This window comes from Leptosomus discolor, chromosome 19 (assembly GCF_034619465.1).
Source record: "Leptosomus discolor isolate bLepDis1 chromosome 19, bLepDis1.hap2, whole genome shotgun sequence".
Lineage (NCBI taxonomy): Eukaryota > Metazoa > Chordata > Aves > Leptosomiformes > Leptosomidae > Leptosomus > Leptosomus discolor.
The window spans coordinates 4,552,965-4,570,579 of NC_141409.1; the positions used below are offsets into that span (position 1 = coordinate 4,552,965).

Consider the following 17,615-nt stretch of genomic DNA (forward strand, 5'->3'; position numbering starts at 1 on the left):
TCCCCTCCCAGCTGCGGCTGGCTCCCCTAGCAATGCAGAGGAGGGAGGCGAGCAGGTTTAGCTGCTCCTCTGGCTCCCGAGGCTTTTCCGTCTCCCCATGCCCGGACAAGTGGTCAGGGCTGGCTGTGACTCAGAAGGATGCTTTAGAAGTACGAGGCCTGCAGAGTGGGCAATGCCCAGAGAGCAGCACAGCTAACCACAGACACAGGGGGACAGACAGGGTGACTCTACCAAGGAGAGCATTTTCCAGTGAAGTGTGGAGAGCACGCAACATCCATGATTTGGGTTTGGTTTGTCTTTTCCTGTTTTCCAATAATTTAGAGGCTCAAGTGGAGTGAGAGGGCTGACCACATGGAGAAGGTATGGAAGTCTGGCTCTTCCAAAGGAAAACTTGGAAGAAGAAAGACAATGGGATCACATCCAGGACCCAGGTGACAAAGCCAGAAGTAAAGCACTGGCACAGGAGGAGGTTAATGCCGCAAGTGGAGCAAGTGTTGTTTCAGGAGGGGTCTGGTCCTCAGGAAGAGACACAGCTTCAGCAAGGGCCGAGAGACCGTTCTGAGGCTGGAGTCCAGCTAAGGTGTTAGCCAGACAAGGGAGTGCCAGAGCTCTGCTGAACACTGCCCTTCTCCTCCCGTCTGTCCCACAGAAACCCAGCCTCCAGTATTAGCAACTAAAAACATCAGCTAAAAAAGGAAGCTACAGGTTTCACCTGAGTTCATGGCAAACACCCTCGGGGTCCAGACGGAGCCGCTGTTATGCTCTTTGGCTGAAGGCCAGGCTGCTCGGGGCCACTGCACCTCCCCTGCCACCAGCCCCAGGTGCCACAGAACACAGGGTGACAAAGCAGCACCAAAGGGACCCTTCTGTTCCTGTTCTGCCAGCCTCAGAAACACAAGGAGGAGATCGCACAGGGGAAGGGAGAGGTAGGATGCACGGCCAGCTGGAACACAGGCGAGCTGCACCCCCGCCGTGTCCCTTGGCCAGACAGGGCAGCTCCAGTGGCACGGGGGAGGCAGTGGGGAATACAAGAAGGAAATGTCAGCTCTGGAGGACTGAGAAGGTTCACCTACGTGAGGGGCAGCACACGTGGCCTGGGATGATTACAACCATAAAGCAGAGGGAAAGTTGACCTGCAGCAGTTTTCAGCTCTCTACTTTTACAGGGCCATCTCTGGGGTAGATACTTGGCCATGAGAAATCCCCAAAGCACCACTGATGGAGCGGTACTGGTCAGCACTGGCTGTGCATTTCCCCTCTGCCTGCCTGTGCCCTGGGTAAACATGATCACACAGCAACTACCCACATCCATCCCAACTGGAAAACTGCCCAGCTCCGTTTCCCTGCCCGTCTCTCAGGCAGTGGTGACTGTGAGGGGCCACCCCGGGCACTCTCCCCTTGGGAGAGGGTACAGAGAACAAGCAACGAGACAAACAACACAGAGGCACAGGCTGCAGTGGGGCAAGACCCTGACACAGCCCAGGCTGGTCCTCGCCCACCTCCACCAGCCCAGCCATCCCCCCTGCAGCAGTCACTGCTCTGCGCAGACGGCAGCTTCGCAGGACACCCCACCCAGGCACCCTGCCTGTCCGAGGCACAGAAGGCACTCAGGACTCCTCCATGCAGCCATGTGCCTTATTATCTCTAATTAATAATGCTAGGACAGGTTTTTCTATCTATCCTGCCCAGAACAGCCAGCACATACTGCAACAGATGTTTAATATTTTCCACAATCCTCTGACAGGCTGAAGTACCTCGCAGCACCTGGACAGCTGTTTTCCCCACCAAACGCTGGTTGCAGGGCTGATTTTGCAAGGCAGACCAAAGCTATTAGCCAGCTTCCCATCTGCCTTCCTCCAACCTCTCCTACTGAGAGGGCTTGATGATATATGAAAGGTTCAGGTGAGAATTTAGAATGAGCAAGCCTGTGTTTAGCTCCCATGAGGAGTCTCAATTTAAAATGGCCTTTGTTCACTTGCAGCACAACATTTTCTAAATTAATAACACCAGGTTTTTTTCTTTTTGCTTTTGTCCCAAGTTTTAAGTCAATTCTAGAGAAAAGCAGACAGCAGGAATAAAAACAAATGAGAAACGCCAAAATGTGTTTCACACTGATAGAAACAACCCGAAAAAGACTGTTTGTAAATGGCTTTTATATTTAAAACTCTTTGTCGCAGTCAACTCAAAAGCTTGCACATTCACCTGGATGGAAAATTCATTTCCAGCTTCAAGTCACTAATTAACCTGTCTTTCTAGAGGACACAGCATCACGCAGGGAATTCAGCCCAGCCTTAAGAGAGGTTGGTATTGAAAACCTATTTTCTATCTTAGTGGTGGTGCGGCAGCAAAACAGAAATCATCAGCAGGACATAAATCTAAGGACAACACAATGCAAAATTTTGTACTTTAAGAAGTAGATGACAAAACTCTCCTGCTTTTCTACACCAGTATCACAGCTGGCTGGCAACTGCACGAACGCCTCTTCAGCTACACGTGTTTCATGGATCGGCAAGCTAAAGCTGGGGGAAACCCACCAAGGCGCTACCGACGCGGGGAGGTTCTCAGCACGGCGCCGCTGCCCTCCGCTCCCCGCGCTCCCGAAACAGCCGCGCCGTGGAAAGCCGGAGAGCGAGAACTGCAAGACATTAACTACCTGCATCAGCGTCCTTGGCAGGGCTGCACAAAACTGGCGTTCTCTGGGCCGGTCCCTCCCCTGCTCTAAAGTGCACAACACGCTAGAAACAATTTTAGGATTGAAGCACTCTAAAGCAACCATAAAGAGACCTTCACACTTCAGGCTGGAGAGGAGAGCGGGCATTGCACCCACCTAACTCAGCGTTTGCCTGTCAAGATCAAGGGCAGTTTAACTTTCTTTTCACCTGAAAACATCACTCTGGACACAGAATGATTACTTTATAGAACATTTCACTGGGTTTTATTAGAACCAGAAAAATATTGAATTTTTACAAAGTCCTTCTCTTTTTTCCCCATTTGTCTAACGACATTCAGGATTTCCTTTCTACTGTGACTTCTTCACCACACCGTGGCCATATCTTTCAAAAATTCCCCAACTTTGGGAAAAATACAAGTAGCAGAAATGCCACAAACTGCATGCAATCACAGATCAGGGTCAAAATAGACTGGTAATGGCAGCACTCCCTCTCCATGAGTTCCTGAACAACAAATATACCTGCCAGCACCTCACTGGAGTTCACAACAGGAGGGGCAGCTCCACATCAAGGCATTTACATTTCCCTTTAACACTATCCCGACGGGCTGGTAAGCTGAGAAGCTGCTCTCCCCACCCTGATACCATCAGATGGAGTAAGAGATATTCCCTCTCCCTCTAGACCTGACATGCTGCTGTGTGAGCTGGTCGGTTTACACACGTACCAGGCAAACCTAGTCTTCAAGAAGCAGAAAGCAATGAATACAGCCCCGAGCAATAAAGGTCTGAAAGACCTTCCCGCAAACCCAAGCTGCGTGAAAAAAAACCTAAGCACTACTTAAAAATACATCGCTGCTGGCAATCCCAGAAAGTTGGGTTGTTGAGGGCTTAACTGCATTTCTTAATCAACTAATACCTACGCCTCTCTGAATAAACCCTGCGGAAATCGCAATAGAAACTCAGGCTGCTGGGAAACGCGCGGCAGCAGCAGGGGCCAGAGAAATAACCACTCTCGGAGCATTTGGCTTATTGACAAACTGCAGATTTAGGGAATAGCTGAGAAATAAAGCGAGTGCTCGCAGGCAGGGGGCTCAGTTTGCTCAGACTGGGGAGCGATGAGCGAGGCCGGATGGAGGAGCAGAACGAAAGCGTTCAGGAGCCAAGAGATAAGCTGCTTGCCAGGATGAAGCAAAGGCTGAGTCACTCCATGTTAAGGGCTTAGGGATAAGAAGGGAGACTATTTTGCACAGTATTTCCCAAGGGCCTCCTGTCTCTGAGACACTGTCTCGAGTGACAGGGCACACTGCAGGGATGGTGTTAGGTGGGGTTGCCCCAAGCACGGCATTGTCTGCACCCGCTGCCAGCTTAGCGAGGGCACCTCTCCCACGCTCCAGACACGGCTGGGATGACAGTGAAGCACAAGCCAAGCTGTGCTGTCCAAGGAGGGAGATAAACATGCCCACTGTGACCAGGCTGTTTCCAGTGGTTCCCACCACTGTGACTTGATCCTGCCACGATGGAAAGCGCTGATCTTGGGCTTCACTGGGAGCAGAACCCCAGCACACCATTTCCTAGACCAAGCTCTTAGGCCTGGGCTTTTCAACTCAGGTAAGCAGGTTTATACACGATTAACGCGCTGTCCCGGTTTGGGCTAAACCAGAACTAATTCTGGTTTAGTGCTTTAACGTTTCAGTTCAGTCTCCTCTAACTAATGGCACTTTCTGAAACAGCAGCACATTTTTCCAGACAGTGACTGCTCCCAGCAGTGACAAGGCCTGATGTTTATAGTTCGTGCCAAGGAATGGGATGCAGAGAGGCCCTTGCTTAGACTTGTTCTTATAGCGACCAAGGTCACTGCTAGATCTCGTACTCCACATTGGAGTGCTGGGAGTGAAAAGGGTCACAAGCACGAAAAAGGTCACACCTACAGGGAGGAGCAAACCAGACAGGTGACCCAAACCTGACCCACAGAGTGTTCCATTCCATATACGTCATATTCAGTATAAAGCTGAGGGATCACAAGGGTCCCTCTCTCTTCTTCGATGGCGACATCTGAGGAGGACTCTCTCTGTCCTTCTGTCGTCGATCCCGATCAGTGCACCCCTGAATCCAGTGCCTGAGTCCGGCTCCTGCATCCCGTCCCTGTCTGCTGCCCAGTCCAGCCTGGGACTGCCCCAGTGCCAGCCCTGCAGCGTTGGTGGTGACGTGTCATCATCAGGGTGGGGGGAGTCGGGTTCGGTATTGGTTTTGTATCGATTTGTACATATCGTATATATTTCATTATTTCCTTATTCTTATTATTATCTTTTATTGTTATTGTTTCATTAAAGCTGTTTTAGTTTTCTTTTCCAAACAGTAAAGTCTCTCTCCCTTGTTCTCTTTCCTTTTCCCTTTTGAGAGGGGAGAGGGGTTAGTAGAGAGCGTCTGTCATTTGTTAGTGGCCAGCCCAGCCTCAAACCGTGACACGCAGCTGTGCAAGTCTTGTCCCAGAAGAGGGCATTTTGGTTACAATTCCACTTTATGTTTCCCCGCCCCCCTCAACTCTCCCTCAGTTCTGCTGCCAGGCTGAAGCTCGGAGCGAGAGCTGTAACGTATCTCAAGGGCCAGTGTCAGGGAGAGCTAGGGAGCTGCTAAATGCACGGCTGTCCTAACACCCTCCTGAAACAGAGGGAAGCAAGGCTGTGCAGAAGGGCAGCTATTGTGTGTGGGGAAACTGAGGACATCCCGGCAAGGTAACCCCCGCCACACCTTGCTGAGAAGGGCCAGGTATTCCCAGGCTTATGGTAGCACAGATGCTGTGCAGTCCCCACCTCCTCCCCTATGCAGTACCAAGGCTGTGTCCAGCCCCAGGCTACTCCTGTGTGCACAACACAGAAGCCTTTGGAAGGTCAAGGTCACAATTTGAATTTCAATTTCAACACCGAAACATCTGCCACCTCCTGTGGCAGGAAATGAAGGAAAAAAATGCCATCATCAGCAAGGCATTTGCTCTGAGTTGATTCTTGCACACGATTTCTTTTCTCCGCGTTTATGAAATTACCTGTTGACAGATTCAATTTTACCGTTAGAAAAAGCACTTTCAGACAAGCATTACTCTGCATCAGTACAATTCAGCACACAGCCGCGTGAGTGGCTGAGAAGGTTTCACCCAGGCCAACCGCTATTTCCATGCCATTACTGCTACCATACAACAAAAACAACACTTAAGGAGGCTCACAGGGCTCATCCTCCTCCTGCTTACCAAGGAAACCCCACTGGCTTATGTCTAGACATCCTGCAAACCTTCGAGCACAACTCCCAGGAATGCAGAGCCAGTTCCCGACCCAATAACTGAGGCACTGGGAGCAGCAGAGTCACAGCTGCCAGGGGTGCTGGATCCATCAGAACAGCCTCAGCATTAACCCCCCTTCCCGGGCAGCTTTGTAAGGCCACACCAGGGGCTTTGCTGCCACGGCTGCACTGGCAGCCACCTCCAAGTGTGTTTAATATTAGTGCAGCTACAGCGCTGCCTTTGGCTGTGCAACAGGCACATGTGGGGCACTGATCTGCAAACAGGTTCTTGTAGGACTTGTGTGCTGGGGCAGTGAGCGTCTCCCAGGGCTGAGAGGTGACACTCGAAGCAGAGGGGCAGGCAGGCAACAACAGAAGCAGCACAGGACAGTCACCAAGCCCTCTGCCACAGGGCCTGATCCCAAGTGTCAGCCCGGCAGCACTGCCCAGCTCTTGGCCACGCTGCTGTTGAGCCAAACAGCTGCCCCGGCACTGGGCAGTGCTCAGCTAATGCTGCAGAATTACCGCTTTTGGGGCTTCTTCTGTTTAAAGTGCCTGAAATAATGAAGAGATGGCACTGCTGCCCACCAGCATGGGGTGAGCTGAGGTCTGACCCAAGGGACATTTTGGAGTAAGTCTGCTGGGACAGTGCTGCAGACTGCCCAAGGCAGAAAGATACCAGGGAACTGGGGGACCAGTGGCTCACATTACATACTCCAGTCACCACAGGGAACTAACCACATACCTCCCAGTAGCCTGGATATGCTTCTAGCTGCAAACCCCAGCAAGGTCAGAGCAAGCAAACAGTGAGAGACGCGGGGAGCTGTATCACTTCACACTGAAAGTGTCATTACAATCTAATAGAAAGAAATCCTTCCTTATCTCTCCTGCATCTCTTATCCTTCATGCTCAAATAGTCACCATTAGTGTCTCAAACATTCCAGCCATGCAAAGTCATCACAGACATTTTTCTTTTTTTTCTTTTTTTTTTTTTTTTAAATAATAAATACCACTACTTTTGGATACAGAACTGCCTGAAGGCAAGGAGACGTTTCCACTCTCTTCTTTACGTATATTTTCTTTCTTCTGCTGCACCAAAAGCTTAAAGGAATAAGCAGCTCCCCTGGCAATAAGCACATTAGAGCAACAATCCAGCTGATGAAATGGCGTTTCTCAGAGAATTAGCAGTCTGACACTTGCAGAACATTTTGCACAGTTCGTCTTCCTCCAGCTCTGCAGCACCTATGCGTTTTTGCTGGCTAATGGTTTCCAAAGTGCGTTTAATAAAATAAGCTGTTGATCCCAGAAGTACATCAATGACAATTCACAGCACAAATGGTCCTTGCTGTTGTGAAAAATCCAGAGGACTTAAGCCTGGCCAGATCATGAGAATCAAACCGCTCCAAAGCACAGAGTGACCACTGGAGGCAGGTCCCATCTTTCCAGCAAGCAGGCTACATCCTCTGTTGGTATGGTGCTGGGGGACCGTGACCTGCTGCTGTGTCTGTCCTGGAGACAAGTGGCTCCAACAACATTTCACTAGAGCTTTGCACTAGTGCAAGCCCTTCGTTTCATGCTTATTCACCTACAAGGAAGATGGGCACCGAGCTCTGATGAAACACTGGATTCACTGATTACAACTACAGGGAAGGCTGCCCTTACTGCAGGAAACTAATTAACAGCAAAACTTGGGAAATACAGCGAGCTCCTCAACCCACCACAGACATGGAAAGCGTGAAGATTTGCAATAACTTGCACAATCACAGGTGCCTATGTGCCAGCACCTCCCTCATTCCTCCATTCCCTTTAATTCTCACACCCCTTTCTTGTGCCTTCTCATGAGAGATCACTCAAATTAGGTCAGGTCTACACTGAATAATTGGCCCAGATCTTAGCATTCACCTCCTGCTCACCCACACAGAATAGCCTCTGACCCAAGCTTGGTGCAAGCTGGATTTTGGCCCTGAACCACTGACTGGAACAGAAAGGTGAAAGCAAAGCCAGTGGACAGCTGACAGTCCACTAGTAACTTCCCCAAGCTCCAAAACAGCTTCTTCTGCACCTGACAGCAAAAGAATCCCAGTGTCAGTACAAAAACATAATGGAAAGCCAAGGACAGCCCAGGCCAGCAACGCTGGCTGCCTTCTGCACCGAGCCTGGGCTACAGCAAAGCTATCCAAGGAGGTCAGACTGACGTGTCAGCTGAGAGCCCAACCACCCTGGCTGCACACCGCTCCATCTGCTCCACACCTCCATCCCGCTGTCCCGGTGCCGGCTCCAGGAAGGTAGGCAGCCATGCGCCAGATCCCTGCTCTGTGAGACGGATTGGTTACACTATCACAAACACGCCAACAGCAGCGGTTTCCATTTCAAGCCTTTTGATAATGAATGCTTCTGCCTACAGATAAGCAAACTTGTTAAACTATGCTACAAAACCTATCCTTTCAGGCATACAGAACAGATGAGCTGGAGGGAAAGGTAGCCAGACAGGGATGTCTCTATTGCCTGATGAATGATGTTTCCACCAACCTTGAATCTGACCTTGCAAAAGCTGGAAATATCAACTACAGTAGCATTGCAGGATTACTGAACTGTAGCAATGCATTAACAAACTTGCTGGTTTACATCTCTTCAGCCTCCTGCTGTAGGGCTGAAGTCTGATCTCTGCTGTACTTTCCTAAACAGTGCCTGTTTGAAAGCTTTTGCATATGTATTCCAGAACATTCAGATCGATTTAAAATCGGGGCAGGGGGCGGAGAGAAATAACCAACTAATCCCCAGCCCTTCCCTCAGAATGTAAAACCATCCAGAAATCAAATAGCCCTCAGGGGTACCTGTCAATTCCAGTTGACTGGGCTGAATTAACCAGGGATATGTTGCATTTATTTGCATAATATTTGTGAACAAAATAATGCCCCTTTCAACAGTTAAATCTCTCTCTCTCTCTCTCCTCATACAAATAAAAAGAGAAAAAAAATAAGGCAGGCTGTTCCCATGTTCTGGGACATGTTTTCATCTCTCGATGGTGCACAGTAAGTCAGGACAAAGCAGCTCAGCTCACTCATGCCCCGAAGCATGTTCAGACACATGACATGGGCAGTCACACCAAATAACCCCCCTCAAATCCACTGGCCAGGTCAGGCTTTCCTCACTGCCAGCCAGCCTTGGATCACAGTGGGCCTTTCTTTCATTGTCAGCTGGCAAAGCAAGGCACCTCTGGATACAGAAGTGTCTGGGTGGCCTTGGTCATTTAAAAGTTGTAGCATACAGTAATTTTCTTTTGCCAGTCTCACAGATGGGAATTCAGGAGTGGAAGTTATCACAATGTGCATACCAAGCCTTGCACATTGACACCAATGAGCAGGACCGTGAGGGACAGCTGGGTTTGGGGGCAGGCTCAGGGCAGTGCAAGGAGCGGAGGTGTCAGGGTGCTGTTCTGAGCAACCTCAGGTCCCACCAGCACTAACAGCTACCACTGAAAGCACTTCCGAACCCCTGTGCCAGCAGGCGAGGGAGAAAGGTGCATCAGGTTTGCGGTCAGCAAGGACAGAGGCCCATTAACAGAGCAAGGAGAAGGCCTCCAGGCAGCGCCAAGAGCTGTGCTACAGCACAGCAGGAGGCACTCTGGGGGCTGACACAAGAAGTCAAGTCTGGAGTAGCAGAGGGAGCCAAGGGCCACCTGCAGAGCTGCCTGGGGATCCCAGGACTGAAACAACACGTGGCTGAGAGCTTCTGTTGGAAACGTGGTGCGCAGCCAGCGTGGCACAGAGGAGCAGGATGGGAACTGCAGAGCCACCAATGTCACTGCTGACATGCCATGGAGGAGTAGTGCCAGGAGAAGGTTGAATACTGCCTGTTCTCATGATGCCAGCGCCATCCTCTGCATCAGATCTTTGCACACCCATTCCTGTGAGCTTCAAACATTTCCTGCAGTGGTCATTGACTCTTCCTGGGTTAACACAAGGGCCTTCACACCCCTGCCCTGGAGTCAAAGCACGATCCTCCACCACAAGAAGTCAAAGGGCTGTCTGTGTGAAGCAGCACCAAGGAAAGGAAGCTCAGACTCTCGGAAGAGCCAGGCGGAGTGTGAGGCTCTTCACCACTCCTCACAGCAGCAAAAGATCCTGGAGCCAGCAAGCCACAAGCTGGTAGCACCATGAAGACTGGGCATCCCACCCAAGGCTGGCAAATCTTCCAAGTGCTCTGCAAGCGCAGCACTGCCACGAAGCAGCACCACAGCAACAGCACCAGAGAAGCAGAGCTCAGAACAACGGCAGCCACTTCTGTGGGCCAAGGTCCTGCAGCCCAGCTCAGCTAGAATGGTGCCACAGTGGGCAACTTTGAACCAGGGCCCCCCTCACACCCTGGGAGTGAGAGCAGCCAAGAGCAGCCAAGCCCAGCACAGCTGCTCTTCAAAGTTTAACATAGCCTTCATTCAACTTGGCTTCCTTCACTTCCAAAGCAGATTAAGCCATGGTAATTAAAGCTCTTTTAACTCGCAAAGTTCAGTTGGTTCATTTTACCGCACACCCCTCGGGAGCCAGCCCTGACGAGCTCAGGACCAGGAGCAGCACAGAGGAGGGTGCTCTGGTCTGATGACCAGCCCACGCAGCAGCCAAGCTGCCCACAGACAGCCAGGGCAGCCGTAATCCCACGTCCCTAGGCACTGACGGGAAGGGGCTGTCTGTGGCCACGCGAGGCTCAGGCACCGGGCAGGGGTGTGTGCAGCTGCAGGCTTTGAAGCCTTTCGTGTTGATACACAGCAACGAGTAAAGGAAGGATGTACAGAGAAACATCTCCTACCTACGGCTTCAAAGAGTCACTGCCTGCCGTATCAAGGTGACACTGAGGGGTAGGGGACACCAGCAAGCCAGCAGCAGCTGCTTTTCTCTTCTCCTTAAAGTAATAATAATGGGCCCTTCTCCCTTGTGGCCCACATGAATATTTCATCAGCAAACTGCCTCATCCTGTATTAGATTTTTTTCCCCTCTCTGGCAGAGATGAGAGGCTCCAGCTTACAGATCCCTCCACAGCCTTTCCAGGCAGAGCTGAGGACATTTTGGGCATACAACTGAAGTGCTGGGCACAGCCAGAGCAATCTCAGGATAGCAGGATGGAAATATGTCAAGGCTCCAACCAACTCTGTGCCTTTGGGAAGCAAGTGCCCTGCTCACTCATGACAGTACCTTGATACTCCAAGAATGCCAGTGAGGCAACACCACATCCTGCTTGTACAGGACAAAAAGGTTCCCCATTCACCACCACCAAGAGAGCAAGCAGAGTCCGCCCCTCCAGTCTCTGCTTCACTGCAAGGGCATCTGAGCACTGTTCCTCTGCATCTACAGGTCTCTAGGTCTGTTTGGGCACAGGAAGCATGAGGGAGGAGAAATGCTGAATTCCCGAGATCAGATAGTGCAGCTTGAACATACCCTCTGCTGGCTTCACTTACAATAAGGCCTGTTTCAAAGGAGGGCAGGCTCACAGTAGGAGAAGAGGACTGGCAATTTTATATCCTAATGTGCTTTCCTTCCTGTCAAAGGCCCGAGATCCAGGTCCTGGCTGGAGTGCCAGCACTGGCCAGACACCACCAGCTCCCCAGGGTACCATTATGAAAGCCATCCCTTTCTCCACTCCTTTTTCACTTGCCAGGGCTTTTTACAGGGGCACTGCTTAGGCCCTTCCTGGCTCAGCCTGCCTCTCCTCAAACGGAAAAGCAAAGTTCTCCAGAAATGCTATAAAATAAAACGGACAAGAAAAATTGGTTGTAGAGGTTTTTTTTTTTTGGTTTGTTTTGGTTTTTTTTTTTTTTAAGCTTAGACAAAACTGTCAAGAGCCCCAAGAAAGCCTCACAGACACACCCAAAAGACAGGAAGGCCAATAACGCATTCCACGATCTATCCCTCCAAATCCACGAGCCCTCCTGAACACAATATCTATGTCAGCCCTTCAATGATCATGTTGGCAGCAGGCCTCCACCCAAAGCAACAACCTGTTTGGGAAAAGCCTTAAAAGCAACTTCTGGCTTGACTGCTGTTCCTGGCAGGACCACCCGCACCAGACAAGCCTGCATCTGGATAGTGTCTTGTCTCCAGCTCAGGTTCTACTGGTGTCAAATGGGAACAAAGCCAATCCATCCTGTCCTACAGGACTCCTCAGGGGAGACAGAGGGAAAGCTACAGGCCAAGGGAGAAAACCAGGATCCAGTATATCCTATAGGAGAAACAGGCTATCCCAATGGAGGTCAGAATCACCCAAATGAAAAGCACAAGTCGAACAAATTGGGTTGGCACCTGCATAGTAGCAGGTCACGGCAGACAGGCGCCCAGGGCTGTGGCTGATCCCCTTGCTCACCTTTTTCTCATCTCCCTCTTGCAGGAGCTGGAGGTGGCTCCTCTTCTCGCTGTCCTTGCGGAGGGAGCTGTTCTGGTGGTGTGGCAGGCCCACTGGCGGGGACACGCTGCGGCCCTGCGGGTCCACCCAGGTGTAGATGTGGTTGGTGACATAGCCCCCTGGGATGCGTCCCACCGAATGTACAGACAGGTTCAGCTTCTTGCAGCCTTTCAGTACCTGGAAGACAAGCCAAGGAGAGGAGAGAGTTAATGCCTATGAAGGGAGAAGGATAATCTGTCTTAGGACTCTAGGGTGACAGAGCTTTGCTCTTCCTTGGGGTTGAAAGATCTCAAGCTACTCTGCAACCACCAACTGTATGTTTGAGCTACATAAAAAGCTTTAGAAAAACCTCAGGTTTTTCACTTCTCTCCTGAACTGCAACAGTGCTAAGGCAAAGCTACTGCTGCTGACAGAAAATACAACTCTCCCCATCAGCCACAGAAAGAGCAGAGTGAAGCAGAGTATGGGAGGCAAGGTGGGTAGGGGCCAGGAGGAACCCCAGTATGGGCTGAACCTGAGCAAACGGCAGTTTTGGAGAGGAGTCAGAGCAGGACACGGACTGCTGGAGGAGAGCAGCAGTGCTGGTCCCCACAGCTCAGCCCCAAACCCTGCCATTAGAAAAGCTCCTGATAGCTTCAGGGGACATGGACATCACTCCCAGAAATTCAGCCTCTGTTGCCATTTCATTACCAACCGCCTTCCCCAGCACAAGCAGTCAATGAGTACAATAATTATTAAATATATACATAGATTTAAAACTGCATGCACAGAGATGACCTTGGGACCCAGATAAGGTGATGTGCAATTGCTCCTCCAGCTTCCACTGTGAGAAGCTGACATAGGCTTTACAGTAAACTTAACATACAGGAGTTCTACCTGGGGACAGCTGTAAGTGCTGATCCCTCCTGAGGCCTCAGGAACATCAACACTCTGGATCTGCTCTCAGAAAGCAGGTGCTTTGGGGTGTTTTTCCCCAGATATATACGTCCTTTTGATGAGCTGCTCCTGCAAGATCTCTTCTCCTTCCTGAGCAGACAAGCTGCCGAGCAAAGCTCACGACTGGGAAGAACTAATACCAGCAGCTCTTCGGTAAAGAGTAATATCATCAGTAATACTGGGCTGGCTGGATCCCAGCTCTGACCTGGCAACATTCCTGCCCTCCCTGCCAGAGCTAGAAAGAATCCAGCTCGCCAATTCCCAGTTCAGCATCTCCATCACATATAGCAATTTGGCTGCAGATTTGTCACATGCTCCCAAGGTCATCACGTGCCTGGAGAGCTTAAACAAGGATTGTGAAACCAAGAGCCCCATCAGAACAACCGCAGAGCACTTCCACAGCCTGGGCTGCTCACAAACTCCAGCCCCTATCCCCTTAGCTCCTCTGGTCCCTCACACACAGTGCCTGCCACAGTCTCTTCTCTCCCTGTGAGCGCATGGAGCCCAGCCTGGCAGACAGGCAGAGGTGCTCACCACACTCCAGTCTTGCTGGCATCAGCCCAAGCCTCACTGGGATGATGGAGCCATGTCCGAGCCTGCTGTCCCCCCCTGGGTATCGCTCTCAAATGGGCACCGTGACGTAGGGGCCCATTCACACTTCAGCTGCCCAACCCTAAGCCCCTTCATAAGATGCCACGCAGACAGGCTCAGGATGTCCGAGCTCCATGGCAATGAGTTGGAGGTGGCAGGGAGGCTTCTTACCTACCCTAGAGCAGAGTGACCCCTATGAGGTCAGGTACAGCCCCCCACAGAAACATTCCCCATTCCTTCAAACTAGAGCCATCTCTAGGAAAATCTTTTAAGCCTGCATAACATCATTTACTTACCTAGGTACCAAGACAGCAAACAGCACTGACAGACCCATGAGCAAAGTCTCATCTCTGAGCGAGGCTGCAACTCCTCATCAAGCACCGGCAAATGATGAGGCTAATCAGTGATTTGTCCAACAGTACAGGGCTACAGTCCTCCCTCTGCCACAGAAATGCCATGTGACCCTAAGTGACACTTGCACACCCACCCTTTTCCCCCTGTAACTGAAAGGGCAGGCTCTCTGTTTGCACTGATCCTGGGCATTCCTCACCTGTATATGTTCATACAACGCTTCAAAGTCAGCTGCCAACCATCACTGTAACTTAAGGAAGGAGCAAAGAAAACACTCAGTGCTGAGGCTGGGTCAGGAGCACACAGGGCCCTCCATGATCCACTCTCTCCCTTTTCTCCCCATGTTCACTGCGACCCTGTTCCCATGGGGGTCTCTTTGGGACTGACACAGGGATTCTGTTTCCTCCCTTCTTCAGAGCATCCATCCTGGCAGGGAAGGGGGGACCGAAGATAAGCCCTGGGGTTTCTACCACACAGGAGGGACGCCAGGCGCAGGAGAAGTGACCACACGCGGGCAGGGCCCCTGTTTCTGCGCCGAGCATCACTCACAGCCCGCCCTGAGGACAGGGCAGCGGTGGCTGCTGAAGGCTGGCAGCAGGCAGAGCACTGGCAGCTCCTGTCCTGCCACGGCTGAGTGTCATCCCCTGAAAGAGCAGGAACAGCAGTAAAGCTGATCTCTGGAGGCACAGGAAAGCTTCTGGCGATGAGAGGCCAGAGATTTACAAGGGACTTTTTATGTCCCCCTGCAGCTGCCTTGACTAGGCCACCAGGAGATGGGATCTCAGTCAACAGGGCGATGTTTTATGTATGAAGGTGACAGCAGAGAGCAGGGAGGCGAGGAGAGCAGCCATCTGGCTCGAGGCAGCAGGCTGGGCCAGGGCTCCCAGCAGCCTCAGTACAAGAGGAGACACGAGAGGAGGGAGTGAACAGAAGCTGGCAGTGCCCATGAGGACATTGCTGGTGACAGCCTCTCCCAGCAGGAGGCAGAGCTGTGGCGGGCAGGCTGGTGACACTCTGTGTAGTCCTTCATACACCTACTGAGGCCTCTCAAGCACTCAGCGAGGGAAGCAGTTTCCTGGCCAGCACAGAGTTTCTCCCCCAGCACATCCCCACTGCTAATGCCTACTGAAGAGCTGGTGCAGGTGTGTAATGCTGCCCCACCAGAGGCCTTCCCTGCACTGAGGAGCCCTCCAGGACAGCTCTGCTGGCCTCCTAGCCACCCACACTGGCAGATGACCTGCATTTTTTGGAGACTATTTGGGTGATCACAGGTGGGAGAGAACAGTGACACCCACAAAGGACTTACCTTACTGCTGTGAGGCAGAATGGGACTATCCATGCGGCTCAACGAATATCGACCTCAGTAGCTGGGGATTCCAGTTACCTGCCCTTGTGCTAAGTGCTAAACACACTCAAAGGGATGGTGCTTGACTCAAGAAACACAAGTGAGAAAGAGCAAGCCGAAAGGGGAGAAGAAAGGCAGGAAAAATCGTGTCCAAAGTGACCCCACAAACCCTGAGAAAGCTGGAGAGAGCACCTCTCTCTTGGCATGGTGTCACCTCTACTTGGTGACGCTGCCCCCATGTGTGGCTGAGTCCCCATGCCTCCCACTGCGACTCTGACCTGCTTTCCAGCGCTGCCTTTCACAAGTCAGGCTACACCTCAGCCCCCGCCCGCTCCCAGCCTGCCCCACCTGATTCACAGCCTGCAGCAGATGGCCCCTGCCAGCACAGGCAGCTCCCGCACTGCTGCCATCCTCTCCGGTTCAACTCCCTCTTCCTTGGCTTTATAACGACACAAGCAAGCCCTTCACCCAGCTACAAGCTGGTAGAAAAGCTACAGGCCATTGGGCATCCCCAAACCACACGGAACTTGCACGTCTATACTGGCATGCAGATGTATATGCTGTACGCGGATGTGTAACACACCACTGCAGGCACCACTGAGATACACATACATGTAGGTAAAAAGCAGGAGCTGTTCCAGGACACAGCAACACTATGGGACCATTTAAGAGAGTTAAACAGCTTTTTTTGCTACAAGACATCTCCCACAGCCCTGATTCAAGACAGCCTTCAGGCATGCACTTAAATAAGCAAGCATTTAAACCGCTACCTAGAACATGCTGAAGCACAGGTCTAAAATCCAGCCAGTGAAGTCCATTCGTAAGTCAAATCTACATATAACCTGAGTCTATTTACAAGAACAGATTTTTGACTCGTGAGCTTCCATCAATTTGATTAGACTGAATTATTAATTTTAGGATAAGCCTAGGTTTGTATCAGCTCAGGGGGTAAATCCTTCTTCAACCACAAGCACAAATGCCTGAGGAATCCCTTCTGACTTCCACTAGAAGCACGTCTGCTCCAGGAAGCCACAGCACAGCTCTTGTCTGAGGAAGGGGCCTAGCATGAGAGCTGGAGGTTGAGGAGCACCAAGCTTGCTTGGCACCACCCATGTTCTCCCTCTGGCCACCACAGTCTTGTCAAAAAAAAAAAAAAAAAAATCACAGGATGGTCAGCGCAAACCACGTCCCCAAACTGGTGACCGCTAAAGTCAGTTTTGTTCAAACATTCAAGCTTCCAGGAAGCTTTTAGTTCATTAGGCAGCCACCAGCTATTTAAAATAAAGCTGCCAAGGCTAAGAGAGGAGATGAGAAGGGAAGCAGTGTTTCCCCTCGGATAACAGCACCACACACGCTCCATAATGAAGCACAGCAGGCACGGGAACAAGATCTGGCACACACCTATAAAACCTTTGTACATCCACACACTGAACTAGACTTTAACAAAGCACTTGGCATGCAGAGGTGCAAAGTGATGAGGCATCAGGTGAGCCACATGGGAGAAACTTCCATCATACATCCAAACCAAGACAGAAATCACTATCAGCTGCTTTGGTGAGCTCCAAGTGAGCAGAGATACCATCTGCTTCCCTGCACAGAAGAAATGCTGCACTTCCCCCTCTGGCTTGTTCCAGCTTCACCAAGGCTGCAGTGAACATCTGTTCATCTTCTGGTTTGTAAGAATGCCCTTCCTGGTATTTGGGGATGTGAAGTTTGCTACCCTTGGGAAATAGGAAGGAAAAACAATGGACCCGGTGGTAGAGAAGAGACCTCTGGAACATGACCTGCTGGGAGAAGGCCGTTCCCTGGAAGTGGTGCAATGGTCTTGTGGAGACATGCTGGGTCATGGAAAAGGACTGTCTCTGCATTGCACAGCCTTTGACTCCCCTGTTCCTATGAGGCCTGCTCCCATCAGACATACAAAATCAACCCACACTGACCTGCGGGGCTTAACCCCTCTCCACCTAGCTCCCAGAAGCCCACAAGTCAGCCACTGGTATCCCCAGCACAGCCAACAGCCTCCACTGGCTTTTTCTATTTACCATCCTTGTGCTTTGACAGGGTG

The 17,615-nt window shown here is 51.2% G+C and overlaps 1 protein-coding gene across 4 annotated transcripts in view; it reads right to left on the bottom strand.

Moving 5' to 3' along the window:
• WHRN (whirlin) overlaps positions 1-17,615 on the bottom strand; it is a 55,837-nt gene that overhangs the window by 26,191 nt on the left and 12,031 nt on the right. For all 4 annotated transcript variants that reach the window (XM_086475702.1, XM_086475701.1, XM_086475700.1 and 1 more), the window contains exon 2: positions 12,289-12,504. In XM_086475702.1, coding sequence (XP_086331828.1) covers positions 12,289-12,504 — 216 coding nt within the window. The remainder of the gene's footprint in view (positions 1-12,288; positions 12,505-17,615) is intronic.